The following is a 16428-nucleotide window of genomic DNA, read 5'->3' as shown; positions in this document are numbered from 1 at the left end:
TTACTGATACAAATTTGCCTCACGTATACTAAAAATAAAGCAGCAGGGGTGTGCATTTAATTCTGTACTGAATAAAGCAGCAGATTAATAATGAAGTACATGCAAGTGAGAAGACCAAAAATCCACACAACTCTTCTGAAGAGGGAAGACAGCAATGTTAAGTTTCTTGACATTTGCCGCCTTCTCCGATTATACTTATTTTGACAACTGTGTGAGACTCTCCAACTAATGCGGGTAGAGGTTTGCCTCGAGTATTCATGTTGTTTGCTGTTCTGTTGATTCTGTTCAGTGAGATGTGGGGTGTTTGGGACGTTTCCAAAATGCCTGCTAGCTAAGGTGCCTAGGGACCTGACAGCAGAGCCTCGCCGTGATTCATTTGGTGCCTTTGAAATGGATTGGTGTGATCTGAGATAGAAGCTCTGAAGCCTTTTGGCTCAGGTGTATCAGGAAACTGTTGTTTACTTTTTATTTCTTTTTTCTTGCAATTATTCTGAATGTTTTTATGTACAGCTGGTTCTGTAGCTGCTCCAGGTTATCTCTCGGCTGGTGGAAGGTCCTGCATCTAAGGACATGACAGATGGGAGGCCCAGAAAGAGGGAATTAAATTAACCTTACCTCTAGGTCCTTACAGTGCTGTTGTCTGGGATGTCAACTCTACTACAGGGACATCGGTGCTCTTAACATCTGTATCAGTAATGCACGTCTCCTTCGGTTTACAGTTTTAGGAGTGTTTCTGTTTTGTTCATGCTATCTGTCCACCGGGCATGATTCTCACTGCCTGAGGTTGTTTGGGGTGGAGGGAATTTTTTCCCTCAAGTCCCCCCACAAAGCATACCTCTGCGTGTCCGCAGGTCACTGCTGCATAGTGTAGGTGAGGAACCGAGACAGAAATCTGCCACAGCACGAAGTCTGAACCTGCTGTCTAAACAAACCCCAGGTTTATACTTGCATGAGCTCAATCCTGCTCTGAGGAGTCAGTGGTGCAAATGAGCTGTTGACTTGACTGAATGTAGTGTGCTGGTCTTGTACATGTGAATACTGGAAAGTGCAAAATGTGGATTGCTTATGAAAAATTGTATTGCGTCATCACCATAATGATGCAGCGGAAAATTATTCCAGTTTCAATTGGTACAGCTGGAAAAGATGGAGTTAATGTGGGGTCTCTCTCAGGTACGTACATGTGTACCTATCTGGTGTCCAAAATAGGAACTGAAGGATGGGTGCAGCTCTGTTGCATAGCCTCAGTAACAGAGCATCAAAACTTTCCAACACCAGCTTGGTAGCTGATGTGGTTTGATCTATCAGGTGTAACAGAATGAGTATTCAGCCATTGTGTCTACAAAGCAATGGGGCAACTTTTAAAATCTCTTCCCTTTTAAAATCTCTTTTAGAATCGTGTTCTTAAAGGACGGAGGACTGAGAATAGCCAACGTGACGAAAGTTGACGCTGGTAGCTACACCTGCGTGGCAGCAAACCAGTTCGGAACAGCCAGTGGAACGACAAACTTGATAGTTACAGGTGGGTGAGCTGGAAAGGGAGAGGGTCATCTGAACGATGAATTACATCGAACTGCAAACTTGGCAACAGAAGTCTGCAGTGATGTGAATTCTGTTTCCTCTTTGAACAAAATAACAAATATGTAAAGTGTAAGTAGTTATACATCCAACAATATATACAAATAAAAGATGTTTGATGAGTTGACAGAAAAGAGACTGACGGGTGGTCTGTGTTTGGCAGAGATGCTTCTTAGCCCTGGGATCTCAGATCAGGGAGTTCTGAATGCCTTCCTCCACTCTTACCTAAATACTTACCTAAATACTAAACAATGCAATTATACTTCTAAGTACTTCTAAACTTGTTAAAAAAAAAAAAAAAAAAAAAAAAAAAAAATTCATGCCAACAAAAAAATTTAAATTTTTTTGGTTGGTTTTGTTTTTTTTTGTTTTTTTAATACAATTTTACAATCTAGTCCAAAAACCTCTTTATCCCTAAGGCACCATACACTTATTTGTTTATGGAAAAAGATATGGAAGAAGCTCCAGCTGCAGGAGTGTTCAGGGACTCCACAGGCAGTAAAATACAAAGTCTTCGAAAGCTAATTGTATACATAATTACTGTTAAAAGGTTCTTGCCCCTTTCTCCAAGCCATCCATTACTAGCTGCTGTCTAAGATACTAGATTAAGAGGACAAATGGTTTGTGAAGTTTAGCTGAAGACTGACTTTTCTCATGATGTTCTTTTCTGAAGACTGGAATATCTGAAATATTCTCCAGATGCAAAATTATTTAATATCCTACTGCATTACATATCCTATATATCTCATAGATCCAAACAGAATTATTTTGTTCAGTGAATTAACAGCTACAGATTTTCAGTCTGTTTCTAAATGATTCATGCCTTGTTATGTACAAATAATAGAATTATGTGCAGAGGATTTATGGAATGAAATTTAATTTTTCCAGTATTTACAGTACTTGATTTTTTTCTGTTAGTATGATTCAGGAATTGCAAGCAGCTATTCTTAATGACGCTATTTATGTTCGATATGATAGATGGGCTCACATATCCAATGGATCCTACCCTATATAGATTTCCTCTAGTTTCCAGGTTTTGTTAGCTCTTCTTCCCGCTCCCACCTCTTAATTTTCCCAATGGCTGCTACTACAGCTTCCTGCTCCAAACCATGCTGAGATCCACACATGCTTCTGAATGGTAATTTTACTGCTGGGGGTTGCAGTGCATTTAGCTTGGTAAAATAAAATCTACCTGGTAAATGTGCAGTGATGCAATGCTCCAACAAGAGAGGTCAGTCAGTGGCATTTATAGTCCAGCTGCATAATTCAAAGTGACGGTCATTAATCAGGTTTGAAGAACATGGTGGAATGAGTAGCAGGCAAAGCTCAGTAATACAGAAATCCAATAATTGGTATTTCTGCTTTCCACAGAGCCAACGAGGATTACTTTGGCACCTTCAAACATGGATGTCACTGTTGGAGAAAGTGTTGTCTTGCCTTGCCAGGTTCAGCACGATCCTATCCTGGACATCAGCTTCACGTGGTATTTCAACGGGACACTCACCGACTTCAAAAAAGATGCCTCCCATTTTGAGAAGGTTGGGGGGGTAAGTTCGAAACACCGTCTCTTCGCTTCCTTGTAGATGTATGCAGCACAAACAGGCACACTTTCTTTTTTCAACATAAAAACATATTTTATTTTAAAAATAAGACGTTTCTTCTTTCGGGCCTATAGAATATTCTTCTATGTTGGAGAGAAATCACTAATTGAGCTAGATGGCTGCACATAACTCACCATACAGACCTAATGCTTTAGACATGAAGTATTGTAAGTGCCTACTTCTCTCTGTGTCTGCATCTGGCCCTACATGATTTTTCCAAGATCACATGAAACATAACAATGACAGATTGTGGAACTCAACACAGATTTTGTGAGCTTCAGCCTAAAACCTAATCAAAAAATCACATCTCTCCTTACTTTTCCTACACTTGTGTCCCTAGCGTATTCCTCACCATTCTCTCTAAGCCTCCCCCAGTGAGAGAGGGAGGCCATAAAGCTCATTAAATATTTCTTATGTAGGATGAAGTGATGCTGCTGGTGGGGAATGGTTGCAGCAGTGCTTTTCAGAATTCAGCTTTCTAATCAAAACATGAAAAGTTAAGCATTAAGACAGATGAAAGATATAATCAATTACAGCAATGCGCCTTACTTCAGTGCAAGCCATGGCCAAGTAATAAAAAGACAGCTGAGTATCAGCACGAAACTGGTCATTTTAAGCCTTCATGAAGTTTCCTTTCATGTCATCTTGCCAGATCTTTTGTTCTGTAGGGATAGCTGTGGGTTACACACTTGTCTGTGAAACTCTGAAATTTCAGCACCTAACTTCTTTTTTTTGCCTGTAAAACATCAAAAGATTTAGCATTTAATCAGTAGGCACCAAACACACAGGACTGTTCCACAGCTTGCAACTGATAAAAGCACACCTGCATGTGGAGATGATGAGATTTCCTTGTAAGAGCCATGAGATGTTCGTATATCAGGTACATTTTGATAGAAATGTTTCTAGAATTACAAACTGACCATCTGTCATGCTGGAATGGGAGTGCTCAGATTTCATAGCCCGTTACCTTCCAGTATTGCTACATGGCCTTTATTTATTTAGTAATATTTCCCCCCAGCTGTACTCTTGTCGTGTATACAAATAGTGATACGAGACAGGAAAGGTTAAAAACATTCGGAAACCTCAATCTTACAGTTTTATTGGCTCAGTTAAGGATTCATAAGCTGACTGGAAAATGAAATATTTTTTCTCACTAAAAATTCCAGCTTTTTTCTTTTAACAAACACAAATATTGTTCCTAATCCAAGCCGTGTTTACATTCCCACACCCTTCCCACAAAAAAAAAAAAAAGCATCAAAAAATCATTTTTTCACAGAAAATTCTCAGCCAGTCCTGAAGAAAATTTGAGAGTGAGTAGTGACTAACTCAGACCTCTGAATCTGGAACATTTTTCTTGGGAGTTTGTCGTAAGGGACAGAACTAGGAGCTTTTATCGAATACAGATATTTAGTTTTATTTTTGTTTTTTAATCTCTTATTTGTGTGAAGAAGGGACTGAGGCTTGTAAGTAGAGAACTCGCTATGTTACTGAGAGATAGACAAAACTATTTTGTGGACTTTGTCTGGATCCCACTAAGGGTGATGGAATGATTTCTTCTGGAGTTGCATGAGCATCGCAGTAAGTAAATCTGCCTAAGTCACAGTGTGCATTTGTTAAATGAAAATACCTGTGCGTAACTTCAGTTTTGTTGGTTAACATGTCAAAAGGAAAATAATTTTTCAGTGGATAGATTCCTATGTAATGGTGTCTTAGAAGTCCCTGGTATGCATGCCTGAGGTCCCCAACATGTAGTTGATGCTGGGAACATTACGGGATCACCACCTGGTCTTGCAGATGGTTAGAAAATACAGGATGTAACACTGTCGTACTGGGCTTCTTTGTTAAACAATTTATACAAAGGGGACGGCAAACCAAGCAGATTCCCAAGTAGCTCCTGGTTATCACCTGCTTACGCAGCCCAGCACTGGCTGAAATTTTTATGCAGTCAGGAAAAGCAAAAGCAATTCCAGCAAGTGTTGGTACTGTGCGTGCACTTCTCCTTATTTGTATTCCATCTAGCATGGAGAAAGGAAGGTGACCTTACTGTCACCTGGACTTGTCCACACTGACAAAGATTTAATCTGGCTAGGCAAGAATGTGGATACTGCTAACGGTCTGCAGAGCCAGGAGAGGTGAGAGTGCCTTCTTCGTTGTATTTTTTTTGCTGCTGCACATTTCTCCATTTTCCACAATACTTTGGGATGCTTCCCCAAAATATCCACAAATAATTTAAATGCAGTGTTAATATTTCACTGGTTTTTGTTTGTTTGTTTAATTTTAGTAAAATTACTCTATTTGACAGTCCCCTTTGTCCAGGTTTTAAATAAGGTTTGCTAAATCTAGTTCATGTAGAACATGATTTGCTTGTAGCTGTTGCTGATCATTTCCTGAATATCCAGTTCCAATCAAGTAGATAGATTTTAGATTGCTTTCAACTTAACTTCTAGGGCATTGTAAGCAATCAGTGCTGGATTGTCCTCTAAACGCTTACATCTCTGTAGAAGACCTGGCATTGTATTTACATTGTCACGCATGGAAGGGAAGCAGGCAGAATTGTTTTCAGCTTGTGAGACATACTAATGTGCAGCCTACAATTTAACTACAGATGTGGACGTCAGTGAACTAGACTCAAGCTCAAAAAGAAATGCTTGTGACAAAATGGCACGGCTGATTTGCATATTGTTAGAGATTTCTCTGAAACAATGGCATGCTCCATGAAAATAATTTTTTATTGAAAACTAAGGATGAAAACAGAAATAATTTCTGCCCAATCATTTTAGGGCAACTTTATTTTCAACTATTTTGGTTGATCTCCACTTGCAAAATATGAGGTTAATACTAAATCACAAGGTGGTTCATTTATGACCTTTGTATTTTGACAGAGTGCATCAGGAGATTTAATGATAAGAAACATCCAGCTGAAACATAGCGGAAAGTATGTTTGTATGGTGAAGACAGAAGTGGATAGTGTAGCATCTGCAGCAGACCTTATAGTACGAGGTAAATTTCGGCTTCGGTTACTGTAAATTGTATTTTCTTACTGTTGTGTATTGTAGATTACAGAAACCACTGATGATGTAGATTACAAAAGCAATTCATCTGTGACTTGAATTATGTGATTCTGCCTTGCAGCTAGGGAGAATTTTAGCTCAGTATGGGATAAAGCTTGCTTTTTCCCAGAGAAATTAATATTTGAATATAATAAATCTTGATGTGTTGTATTTTTTCACTGACAGTCCTTCAAGTCACTGATGAGTGGGAACTCTGTACTGGCAGCTGTGACGTGGTTGTGAGTTGCTGCCTCTGTTAAATGACTGAATGGGGTTGGTGACTCCATGGTCCAGCATCCTTCCTCTGAAATGGGTGTCTGCCAAAGCCTAGGAAAGGCTTTTTCCTAGGGACACACTGGAATTTAAAGTATATAATGCGCAGGGTTGTTTGTTCGTTTGTTTTTCCAGAGCAGGAATGCTTGCAGCTAAGTCTGAACTGTAGCTTTCATTGCTAATGGTGCAGTTATGTTTATTGCAAGAGAAAATCTGTAATCCAGGAATGAACATTATGCAATCAACATTTATTCTGTGTATTTTAAAATATGTCAGGTATTTTTTAATTGCCTTTGTAGTTACTTCAGCTCTGTTTGCTTGTGCAGATGAAACAAAAGGGGCATTGTCCCCTAGGCTGTCCGGAATCAGGATTTTTCCAGAATGCAGCAGGACACTTGCCTGCCTGAATAGCTGCTTAGGGTGCTGCTCAGGTGGTCTGCTGAAAAATTGCTACAGCACATCATGCACTAAAACAGCTGCAGATAACAAATTGGCAGACTACAGAGATGTAATAATAGATTAAAAGAGGATATCAGGGACCAAAGTAAAGGACAGACAACATGGAAAGGTACAGAAATCATGCTGAATAAAGGTTCTTGACCTAAAACAAAATGCTGTCATCTGTATAGGAGTTCAGGGTTACTATTTCAGAATTACTTTATCAGATGCAAGTTTAGTGAATGTTAAAAAAAAAAAAAAAATACAAATATTCTTATTCCAAGTTAAATTGTTTTCTTCCTTGCACAGTACTCAGTACAACAGGAATCCATACTGTGATTTTAGGAATATTCAGGGTCCTGGTTTTACAAAATACCTTCTGTTTTTCAATCTTATCCTAGGCTCACCTGGGCCCCCTGAACATGTAAAAGTGGATGAAATAACTGATACCACAGCTCAGATCTCCTGGCAAGAAGGCACAGATAATCACAGCCCGGTAACCACTTACACCGTACAAGCAAGAACACCTTTTTCAGTTGGCTGGCAGCGAGTTACAACAGGTAAAACTCAATTCTTGTTACAAGTTCTGTTGGAATATGTTTGACTAGGGGACATCATGGTCTTAGTTTTCTTTTTCTCTATGTCATAGTTCCAGATGTGATTGATGGAAAAACATTCACAACCACAGTGGTGGATTTAAATCCTTGGGTTGAATATGAATTTCGTGTAGTTGCCAGTAACAAAATAGGAGGTGGAGAGCCTAGTTTACCCTCAGAAAAAGTAAGAACCGAAGAGGCAGGTTAGTGGGTTCTTTTATTTGTTTTTTAATTCAAGAATTGTAGATATATTTAAAAAAAAAAAAAAAAAACATACCTTTGGCTCACTGCAAACAGGCTTGGCATTGCCATCAATTAATAAAAGTCCGTAACTAGTTTGTTGATGATTTTTCCATTTAGCTGTGGGACAGTTTGTGTTGCATTACACATAACAATTAAAATACATTTCAACTATATTTAGTATTCCAAAAGCTGTCTGTTTAGTTAGTGCTACAGAGTATAAAAATGTTAATGGATAGGAAGAGTTGATTTTGACTCTTTTTTTTTCCCCTTCCTGGTGTTTGGTCAGCATATACCTTCTGTGTAATAAGCATGTAGCTCAGAACACATCAAGTAAAACCCCCGATGATACTTGGAATAAGGCTATTGCCTGATACATCTGCTTGAGTTAACCCTGTTGAAAACCTGAAGTGTGCCACTGGCTTTTAGAAGTTCATAAACATTAAAGCAGATACAGCATATAATCTGTGAGGTTCTACAAACGCTGAGAAAAATACCTGTCTGCCCCAAGGAGGTAAAAAGCCAGCTGAATGAAGGGGCTGGGCCTTTCCAGGACTGCTCATGCTGGTTCAAAGCACTTGCCTTGATTTGCAAAAGAAATAGGAAAACTGCAGCGTTAGCTTCAAAGAATGAGGTTAACATTATATGATGTCACCTCGTCTATCTATACTGCACAGACAGCTGTACGTTTCTTTTTCACAGTTCCTGAAATTCCCCCATCTGAAGTCAGTGGGGGAGGCGGCAGCAGGTCTGAACTGGTCATAACATGGGATGTAAGTTTTCTGGCAAGCAATTTTCTTCACAGAATGGTTGTTCTCATTCAAACTGTTCTTAAAAGATGAGTTTTCCTGGCTGCAGCAGCTTCTCATCTAGGATGTATATGTGCTTGGTAACATTCTGCTATGTGAGCTATGCACGTTTGCCTTCCCTCCTTCGCTTGCTACTGTGCTAGACTGCGATCAGTAAGAAATTTAGTAGTTTGTTTAAGGCGATTGCTTCTGTTCTCAAACAATTGTTGGGCTGGGCAATGGTTGTAGCTCAAAGGTGGAGCCAAAGCGTTATGCTGGTCAGTGCAACTTTACAGTCTGTACTTCGTTACCATTAACTGTGAATGCATGTGCTAACCCATACAAAGAATCCAATACGACTTTAATTATGTATCCCGTTTCTAATGAGTTAAAAAATGTTAACATATTACTTACTCATGCTGATGGCTCCCTGTGGTTAATTCATCATAATCACACTGGGGGAAGGTACAAGATAGTATTGGATTCTCTGACAATTGACTAAGCGATTAATTTTTTGAACTATGAATTTTGACTAGAAATTGAAAATAACTGCTTACTGAATGGTGCCTTAAAACTAAGCACTTAGTGGAAAACAAGGAGTATACCTGAGAACTATGAACTTCTCTTGAAGGGCAAGCCTTAAAATAGGTTCAAAAGAAAGTGTTTCACTCTACCGTACCAGAGTTAATTTGTTGATGGAATGATCCCAAATGTAGTACCAGAACCTGTTTACAACCTTGTGCATTAGCATGGTGGCACTTCCCTTCTGCAAAGCTTTTCCAGTGCTGTATGTAACGTCACAGACCAGACTTCTGTCATCGGTTGCTTTTCTCACAGCCCATCCCTGAGGAACTACAAAATGGAGAAGGATTTGGATATGTCGTCGCTTTCCGCCCCTTTGGCACCACGACATGGATACAGACTGTAGTCACCTCTCCTGACACACCCAGATACGTCTTTCGGAACGAAAGCATCTTGCCCTTTTCACCATATGAAGTCAAAGTTGGGGTCTATAATAACAAAGGAGAAGGGCCGTTCAGTTCAGTAACCACAGTTTTTTCAGCTGAAGAAGGTATGTGGTTCTCTCCAACTATTGAACAAGCTATGGTTCATCAGAGAATATAACAGCAGTTGATACAACTAAGATTATCTGGAATGTAAACATATTTGCACCATTACCAATGTTGCTGATCTCTCATGTTTTGATTTCCCATCACAGAGCCTACCGTAGCCCCTTCTGGCGTATCAGCGACTAGCCTGTCCGCCTCAGCCATCGAAGTCTCCTGGACAGCCATTCCCTGGAAGATGAGTAGTGGAAGGCTACTGGGTTATGAGGTAAATTCATTTAAAATACATTAAGTCCTCAGTTCAGCCCAATCATTATCCAGAAATCAAGATTTTGTTAAATATATATATATATTGTTTTGTTTTTTTCATAAAAGCAATTGAAAATCAAAGCAAACAGCTACTTGTTCAGAATATTAGACTCTAGTAATGCCTAGTTTACAGAAGATTACCGCCTGTCGTCTTGTCTCTCTGCCCCCACCGTCACCGAGAAAAAGGATATTTTCTTCTAAGCATCTTTGAAAATGAATACAGAATGAAATTGTTTTGCTTCCTATGATGAGTCACGTGTTTAACAGTATTTTCAAACTGACATATTTTTTCAGAATTGCATTTATTTCCGTAGAAACTATTTTGTAAGATGCAGTTTTCTGAGTTTAATTTGTTTATTTCTAGATGAAGTAATGATTTTCCTCTGGCTGTCATTTTTTAATTCAAGCAACATTTAATATTTCAGTTTCCTTTTTTCTACAGTCAAAAGAGCAGCAAGCATGAAAGGCAGATGGATAAGAAGAATTTTGTTTACATAGTTTACATATTTTTGAAACTTTTAAGTATTTCTACCTTTTTCAGCTGAGAAAAAAATGCACCTAAAGGAGTCAAATGCGATGCTGTGGGTAAAAACTCAATTCCATTCAACATTTTAAATAATTTTGGTTTATATCTACTAGGTTAGATACTGGAATAATGGTGGAAAAGAAGAATCTTCAAACAGAGTGAAAGCTGCAGGGAATGAGACATCAATAAGAATAACAGGTTTGAAGAGCAACTTGGCATACTACACAGCTGTCCGTGCTTACAACAGTGCTGGAGCGGGTCCCTTTAGTGCCACAGTAAATGCTACCACAAAAAAGACACGTAAGTATATCAAATGTATGCTGGGGAGAGGCATAGTGGGATGTTAGCATTTGCAGGCAAATGAAAAATAGACGTGTTACTGGGAATCACAGTACGCATAAATGACCTACATTTTCATACAGACCAGAGGACTTAAACAAGTAAGTCAAGCATAGATCTATTTTCTAACCTCTGCTACTTTAGCGCAATAGTAAGTAAAACTCAGCTATGCCAGTAGAGCTGAAATAAGATGCACCATTTTTTGTATAAAACCTTTATATTCTTGTAGTGGCTAGAAGAATTTAATTAAAAAAAAAAAAAAAAGTGAGAAGAATAAACAGTGACTTGTTGAATTTTTCAGGGTTTTATAACATATTTATAAGTTCTCTAGGGCATGACTTCTGAAGCGTAATGATCCTCATACAGTTCATGCAAAACAATCACTCACATTCATTGTTTCCCCTTTAAGAAGTTACACAAGAGGCCACTTTCCTATTGAAAAAGAGAAATTAAGCTGGAGAACAGATTGTCAAAGGCTGCACTAATTTTTCTACAAATGAAATGTGTTTGGTATGCTCTTGCTTTGTATTACAACTGAAAATCAGGGTCATCAACCTTGACATATTTCTTCCAGACTCACAAGAATGTACAATTAACTGTATGAAAGGTCAAATTCCCTGGTATAGTTACTAATGTCTTTCTACGGAAAGTAGTTGTATCATCAATATTATGAAATAATACATTCAGAATAATAATTTTAGTGCCATTGTCTATCACCAATGACTAAAACAACTCAGATAAACTGAGATTAACCGGGAGATCTGCCTGAGTTTATAAGGTAAGATGTTACAATTCATGTTGAGGTCTTACAATACAACAAAGTCTTCTGCCGTTGCAACACAATGTTCTGTCCATCAGCTGTAATTCAGAGAAATATTAGTGTGGATGGCTAACTTTAAGCATCCAAGGAGTTGTAGAGAAATCCATGTCAGTATTTGCATACCTAGTACTGGACATGTCATTACAATAGTTACAATAATAGTTTGGTATTATCTATTACAAATTAAGTTTTGAACACCAAAGATTATTGGAGATTTGTGTAGCTGAAGCAAATTGGAGCCCCCTGAATCACTTCTCTAAGTCAAGTGGTAGATAGAGGCTTACAGGTTTTATATATAATTATTATTCTTTTTTTTCAGATGACATTAATATTTAGTTTGGGATTTAAGAGTGTGACTCATTTCTTCTCAAATTCATCATTAATATCTGAGTGTGTAAACTACTTATGTGTGCTATAATACTCAAATCTGAGGCGTAAAACAATTTCCTCTTAAATTTACACAAGTTGGCTATTAGTGCATCAGGTTGAATCCTATTTAGTATTTAGAACAAGGCAAATACTGCAGGAAAAAAAAAGAAAAAAAAAAAAGATCTTTGAACAGTTTGACTTTAATTCTTGTAAGTTTTGGTCGTACGTTTTGTGTCCATGTAGTGCTAAGCAGTATAATCAGGTGTGTTTTTTATCTGATGGCTAATGGAGCTATCTGTGCAAAAGAGTTTAAAATAAAGGGAAGAACTAAAAACACAAGCATGAGTGCATGCACAAGACTATTTAAAACCACTCTTAGCTTTTAATACTGGATGTCTTCAGCATCAAAGCTTAGAGCAGTCCACCTAAGCAGCAGTTGCCTCCACTAGGTGACAGCAACAGTAAATTGTTTTCCTTAACACATTTAGAAAAGATTTTAATAGTTGAGTGGTTCACTGCATGACCCATTTTCTGGGAAGCCAACTTGAGGCATCTGAAGAGGTTTGTACTTACCTTCACTTTTCACGAAAACTTGGCAGTTTCAAGATATATTGAAGTGTACAGCCAAAAGCACACTACTCCTGAGTTGTTAATGATCAACAAAAACAAAAAGTTGCTTGGCCCACTATTGTTCCAATTACTGAAATGGTACAGAATGCATTTCAAAATCATGTCTCAAGTCAACAATAAAAATAATCTGTCACATATTTGTACATTACAAACATGTTAAAGGAAATCAGCATAGCATATAGGTTGGTATATTCACTAAGACTAAATTTGTCTAACAATTTATTGTGAAGTATTTTCTTATTCTTGAAAACATACTAAAAATAGATACTGTCTGTTATCATCAATGGTCTCATTAGAGTATGTTCTAATTGATCATACGTGTCTTAAGACACATGCTCGTTTGACTATAATGAAAGACCATCCACAGATAATACAACTTCAGTAATAACATTTATGTGCCATTCTATTTTTAATTCCTTCTGTTTTTTTCAATTTAGTCCCTGAACCATAAAGTGTACAAATGACGAGGCTGTATTTGAGTGGCTTTTACATCCGACATGTAATGACAGTCAATTACCTCAGCTATTATTTCCTACTGTAGAATAAATCACTAATGCCAATTAAATTAAAGTCATGCTTTTATTATGTATTTAAAGCACCCAGTCAACCACCAGGAAATATCATGTGGAATGTTACTGACTCCAGAGTAATCCTCAACTGGGAAGAAGTAAGAGCCATGGAGAACGAGTCTGAGGTGACTGGGTATAAGGTAAGCAAAAGACCACCAATAGAGTATCTGAAAGCAATCCACACTTCTTTATCTTGTCTGTTTGCAAGGCAGTAAGTTTAAAAGATGCATATTTCAGTACTGTCTTCCTTTTTCTAGATTTTAATCATATTCTAACGATGTCTCACAAACCGTAGGCCTTTTACCATTAATGGTACATCAATGCTTTCTGTTACTGGAACTTGAATTATTAGTTCCACATATCAAACTGATGTACTTCTCATATTATTAAAGCTTTTTCTTCTTACCTACTGTGAGACATGCTCATTGTCTTCACAGAAACTACATCACCACATTTATTCCAAAGCTAATCAGAGCACAAATCTACACGTATTTAAATATGACATGTATCTTAAGTATACTTACGAGAATTGCTGAGGATGTTCTTGATGATCAGCGTAGAGATGTATCCCACATGATACATACCTGTATAAAAGATTTATTTGAAGATCTGACTATTCAGTGTTCTCAGTTTTATTGGCAAGAAATACATGTTTAAAGCTTATCTAGCTTTAGCTAGCACAGAAAGGAGCTGAACTAAAAGCATCCAATGTACAGTTGCAAACTGCATCCTCTGTCTCCCACAGCACTTTCAGGTCTCCCCATTGAAAGCATTGCTAAGTACATAACAATAAGCTGAATTTTGATAACGCTGGTTAATTTTACCCAAGTAAAGCATTTAGGGGTGTCATTTTTATCCCTGAAATCAAGGGCACTGCAGTTAACAGAAAGCTGGTTTGTCAAGCAGAGAACATCCACCGAATGACCTTGAAAGCACAAGAGCAGCCGTAGCGCAGGCGTTGTTCAGACCAGCCATATGGTCGTGTCCCTCAGAGCTTTTTTCAGCAAAGCACAACATTGGGGAGCATGTCCCAAGGGTGGTGGCATGTAGTACAGAGCTGGGAAGGTTCTGAGAGACTGCTGTAATTTAGATGAATTCAAGGTTTGGTAGCAGGTCATCATGTATGTAATTCCAGTGGCTTTGCATTTTTTTGTTGCCCACTACTCCTGCCGTTATTTTGGGAGAGTTTGGATTGCTTTTTTTGAGTTTTGCGCTGCAGTGAGAAACTCCCAGGCTTACCTGATTGTCAAGTTTGTGAAGCTCTGACAGAGAAATGCGCTGGATGCATGTATTATTTGCAGTATAACTCTGCTGGATCGCATCCTTGTCCTTAGGCGGGCCAACTGCACTAGGGTCTCTTTTGGCTCATCAGGCCTACGGAGCAGCAAAGAGGCTGTTGTTCTTAAATCCCTCGTCTGATCATACTTGAGTATAGAGGACTTGACCTTTAGGCGTAGCTCCTGTTGTTTGAGACATAGCACAGTGTATGAAGTTAAGTTTCATATCAATAATTAATCAGTGCTTGCAGAACATCTTCCAACATGGTCTGTAATTTTCACATTCTGACTTATCTCCTTCCTCATACTTTGTGTTGGCTTAAGTATTTGATCTAGATAATGACTGATTCCAAATGGTGGAGTAATTTATAGAACAATACATTATTAAGATACTCAACAGAATATATTATTCATTATCTTTATACATTGTGCCATTTTAGATTAAAGTTGGAACAAAAGCCCTTGTTCCATGTTACCTTCTTTCACTACTTCTCTAGATACTGAATGCAATTCTGCTCTGTAATATTAGCCAAAAATTAGACCTTTTTTAAAGACCTAAAACCTTGTTTTCAAGAAACATTAATAAAAATTGCATGGCAGGTCCTACTGGAAGAAATAATCTACTACAGCTTTGCAAAAGATGCTGTTTGCTTTTGTTGCAGGTTTTTTATAGGACAAGCAGTCAGACCAATATGAACGTGCTGAACACAGACAAGACAACAGCTGAAATTCTGCTCCAGCTTAATGACGATTACATTATAGAAGTCAAAGCAACAACTGATGGTGGAGATGGCACTAGCAGCGAGCAGATCCTGATTCCCAGACTAGCAAGTATGTTGAAGCTGAATCAATGTTGTTTTGTCACGTGCTTATAACCTCAACAAATATCAGAACCTGCTTTATACCAGCCACAGTACAAAGAGACTGCCTCTGCCTTAGCGTAGTGAGGCATTACTAAATTTGCAGCTGACACTAAGCAGTTGTCACAGCTTATCTTTATAGGAATTGAGTCCTTATTGATAGGAGAAAAAAATTAAAGCCTGTATGTTGTATGATAATAAGGTAATAGAAAGAAAAGCAATTAACAATCTTCATGCCCTTATGCATGACAAACTTCATTCTATTGAATTGATAAATTACCATGTAAATTGATATTAAAAAACACTTTTTTAAAAATGTTTCTCTCTTTTTTTTTATAATTATCTGGCAAGTAAAGACTATTCGTGTAATTTCAGCATCTTGCTATGCATTTTTATACCTTAAAATATTTCTCTAAATTTTCATTGCTTATCAAAAATATAAATTTACAGTAATTTTTGTTTAGTATCTAATAAGAGTAATAATTTGACACAGCAGATACTCATACTTTCATTTAATCCGTACCTTTTTCATTTGTCACAGGTATGGATGCAAGAGGTTCTGGTCCACCAGTCTTGAATGCATTCAGTCTATCCGGCTTCTTACCAACAATATTTTACTTGACTCTTAATTCAGTGTTGTGATGATGCATTTTCATTTGCTGGGAAAAAAAAAAAAAAAAAAAGGAATCAGTTATTACAGAAAAGTGCTTTTTTAAAAAAAAAAATGCAGTGGTTAATGCATGTTTTTCTTCTGACGTGTTTTTAAATTCTTTATATTTCACTGTAGGTTGAAGTACAAATATCATGTAAAGTTTAGCAAATCCTTTAAAAAGGGATCTAAAATGCCTTAATACTTGAACCAAAGGAGTTTACATATTGCATACTTCAGATACAATGTAAAAGAGAGGGTGAAAGCAGTGGCACTGTGATCAGCTACAAGGAAGAGCGTAGCTCTATGACAAATTCCATTTTTGCAATGACAATGATTTGAGTATGTTCTGTAGTGTTATGATAACAGCATTGTACATATGAAAGATGAGATCAGAGACATACCTTCGATCGGAATCGAAAATGCCAACCAACCGGCAGTTCTTAAAACAG

The 16428-nt window shown here is 37.7% G+C and overlaps 1 protein-coding gene across 2 annotated transcripts in view; it reads left to right on the top strand.

The window, feature by feature from the left end:
* LOC118173256 (contactin-3-like) overlaps positions 1 to 15989 on the top strand; it is a 97422-nt gene extending 81433 nt beyond the window's left edge. For both annotated transcript variants that reach the window (XM_035337663.1, XM_035337664.1), the window contains exons 10-21: positions 1392 to 1519; positions 2947 to 3122; positions 6059 to 6176; positions 7339 to 7497; positions 7587 to 7736; positions 8476 to 8546; positions 9399 to 9633; positions 9781 to 9896; positions 10577 to 10763; positions 13218 to 13330; positions 15130 to 15298; positions 15869 to 15989. In XM_035337663.1, coding sequence (XP_035193554.1) covers positions 1392 to 1519; positions 2947 to 3122; positions 6059 to 6176; positions 7339 to 7497; positions 7587 to 7736; positions 8476 to 8546; positions 9399 to 9633; positions 9781 to 9896; positions 10577 to 10763; positions 13218 to 13330; positions 15130 to 15298; positions 15869 to 15969 — 1723 coding nt within the window. In that variant the 3' untranslated portion in view covers positions 15970 to 15989. The remainder of the gene's footprint in view (positions 1 to 1391; positions 1520 to 2946; positions 3123 to 6058; positions 6177 to 7338; positions 7498 to 7586; positions 7737 to 8475; positions 8547 to 9398; positions 9634 to 9780; positions 9897 to 10576; positions 10764 to 13217; positions 13331 to 15129; positions 15299 to 15868) is intronic.
* The last annotated feature ends 439 nt before the right edge of the window (positions 15990 to 16428 follow it).

This window comes from Oxyura jamaicensis, chromosome 12, assembly GCF_011077185.1.
Source record: "Oxyura jamaicensis isolate SHBP4307 breed ruddy duck chromosome 12, BPBGC_Ojam_1.0, whole genome shotgun sequence".
Classification (NCBI taxonomy): Eukaryota; Metazoa; Chordata; class Aves; order Anseriformes; family Anatidae; genus Oxyura; species Oxyura jamaicensis.
This window is presented reverse-complemented; position numbering and strand designations above follow the sequence as displayed.